At 30.9% G+C, this 2,020-nt stretch overlaps 1 protein-coding gene across 1 annotated transcript in view; it reads right to left on the minus strand.

Annotated features, from left to right (window-relative positions):
• The window catches only part of LOC107623580 (flavonoid 3'-monooxygenase), a 4,404-nt gene extending 3,222 nt beyond the window's left edge, over positions 1-1,182 (minus strand). The window contains exon 1 of the mRNA XM_016325904.2: positions 691-1,182. Coding sequence (XP_016181390.1) covers positions 691-1,137 — 447 coding nt within the window. The 5' untranslated portion in view covers positions 1,138-1,182. The remainder of the gene's footprint in view (positions 1-690) is intronic.

Consider the following 2,020-nt stretch of genomic DNA (forward strand, 5'->3'; position numbering starts at 1 on the left):
TATTTTTAAAAAATAATTTTTATTAAAATTAAATTTGAAGAAAATACTTGATGAGTATCTAAATATATCAAGTGACATGACAATTCAACAAAAATATATTAGGCAAATTATTTTTATTTCAGAAAAAGAAAAGTAGAATTAGTAAAGAATTCAATGTGTGGCCTACGGCAGTTGTCCACTTCTCCCTTATTACAGAAGTTTCGAATTCAATGTACGACATTTAATTTCTAGACAGTGCCACAGCTAGCTTCTTTGTATGATTAATTCATTCCAATTCCACACAGCACACAGGATATTTATTCTTCTGAAATACGATCTATAATACTTATATTTTTTCCTAATTAAATAGTTAGATTTAAATTTGTTATTTTCAGTTTTTACAATAAAATTGTATACCAAGTTTCTAAAAATTGAACATCAACAGAGGCATAATCTAGCAACCTCATTCTCGGGTTCATTTTAAACTTTACATACCGTACGTTAATAATTTTGATAAAAATTATATCAAATCATTTTGAACTGCCATAAAATTTCATAAACATGATTTTTATAATGTATAAGCTTTTAATTCAATATCATTTTATCCTAATATATATATTTTTAGTTTAAAAATAATCAATATTGCAATATTATTTGGTTTCATTGTAACAATTATGACATATGTGCAGCAAGAAAAGGTGGTTAATTAACCTGACGCAAGTGTTTGAAATCATCCAAGGCCTTGGCAGAGAAAAGATGAAGTGAGCTAATTTTCCTGAGCATCCTCCACCTTGGTCCGTAAGGTGCAAACACAAGATCTTGATAGTTATATGCTATGTACTTTGCCCCTGCATTTGGGGGCCTGCTACTGAAATTGGCGTCGTGCACCTTCAAGAACTGCTCCGCTACTTTCGCCGATGCGGCCACCACCACGTCTACCATCCCTAGTCTAAGGTGCATGAGAGGACCATGCACTTTGGCTAGGGCTGCAATAGCATGGTGGGGCACTGGGCCCAAGTGTGGCAAGTTTCCTATTATTGGCCACGGCTTTGGGCCCGGGGGTAGTGGTAACGACGGCCGGGTAACAAACTTGACGATACGGTATATGAGGATTGCCAAAGCGATTGTGGCAAAGGCAATACTCCATGAAGACACCATGGTTTTGGGTTTGGATCAAGAAGATGATGATTTGTTTCTCAAAATGTCTCACCCTTGGTGATATATATAGGGAAACTTCCATTTTCCTTTTAAAATTTCTTGACATTTATGATTAATGTTAGACTTAGACTTAACTTGATCTTGTCTAAGACGTACCTAAAAAAGTAGTTACGAAATTCGATTATTACATCGGTCATTAAAGTTAGTTTATTTCCAGAATTATTTTATTCAATGGATCTTAGTTATTTCCAGAATTATTTTATAAATAGATGAAATCTCATGCAATAAAAATTAAAAAGTGGTGGAGTGAGAGTGCATGCCACAAGAGCCACTCGTAACGATCGAGTTAATCACAATAAAGAATATTAGAATAAGTGAGGAAAAAAATTAGGGGCTAAAGTCCCAAAAGAGAAGGGAGGTTAGTTTAGGCTAGCTAATCGGTTTTTCTTCCAATCTTATTGACAAAAGAAATTTTGGTGGATAAAAAATATTTTCAGCTGGTGAGTGGTGGTGACGGGTAGACACGTTATAATCTTGTCATAATTTTTCTTTTAAAATAATAATAACAATAATAACACAGTATATATATTGTTATTCCTAATATTTAAATTTAAGATCTTTTAACTAAAATATAAAATGTGTACTACTTTGATTAATTTTATATTTTGGGTAAAGTATATTTTTTATTCTTGAAGTTTAGTAAAAATATCAAAAATACTCTTAAGTTTTATTTTATTTTAATTTTGTCTTAAAATTAGTTTTTCATAAAATTTAGAACCAATTCAAAAACAATTATATAAGAACAAATTATGCATTATTATTAAATTGGTCTTAAATTTTTAAAAATTTAGCTATCGAAAATATATTTAATGTAAATCGAATT

The sequence above is a fragment of the Arachis ipaensis genome, chromosome B10 (genome assembly GCF_000816755.2).
Source record: "Arachis ipaensis cultivar K30076 chromosome B10, Araip1.1, whole genome shotgun sequence".
In the NCBI taxonomy this organism is placed as follows: Eukaryota; Viridiplantae; Streptophyta; class Magnoliopsida; order Fabales; family Fabaceae; genus Arachis; species Arachis ipaensis.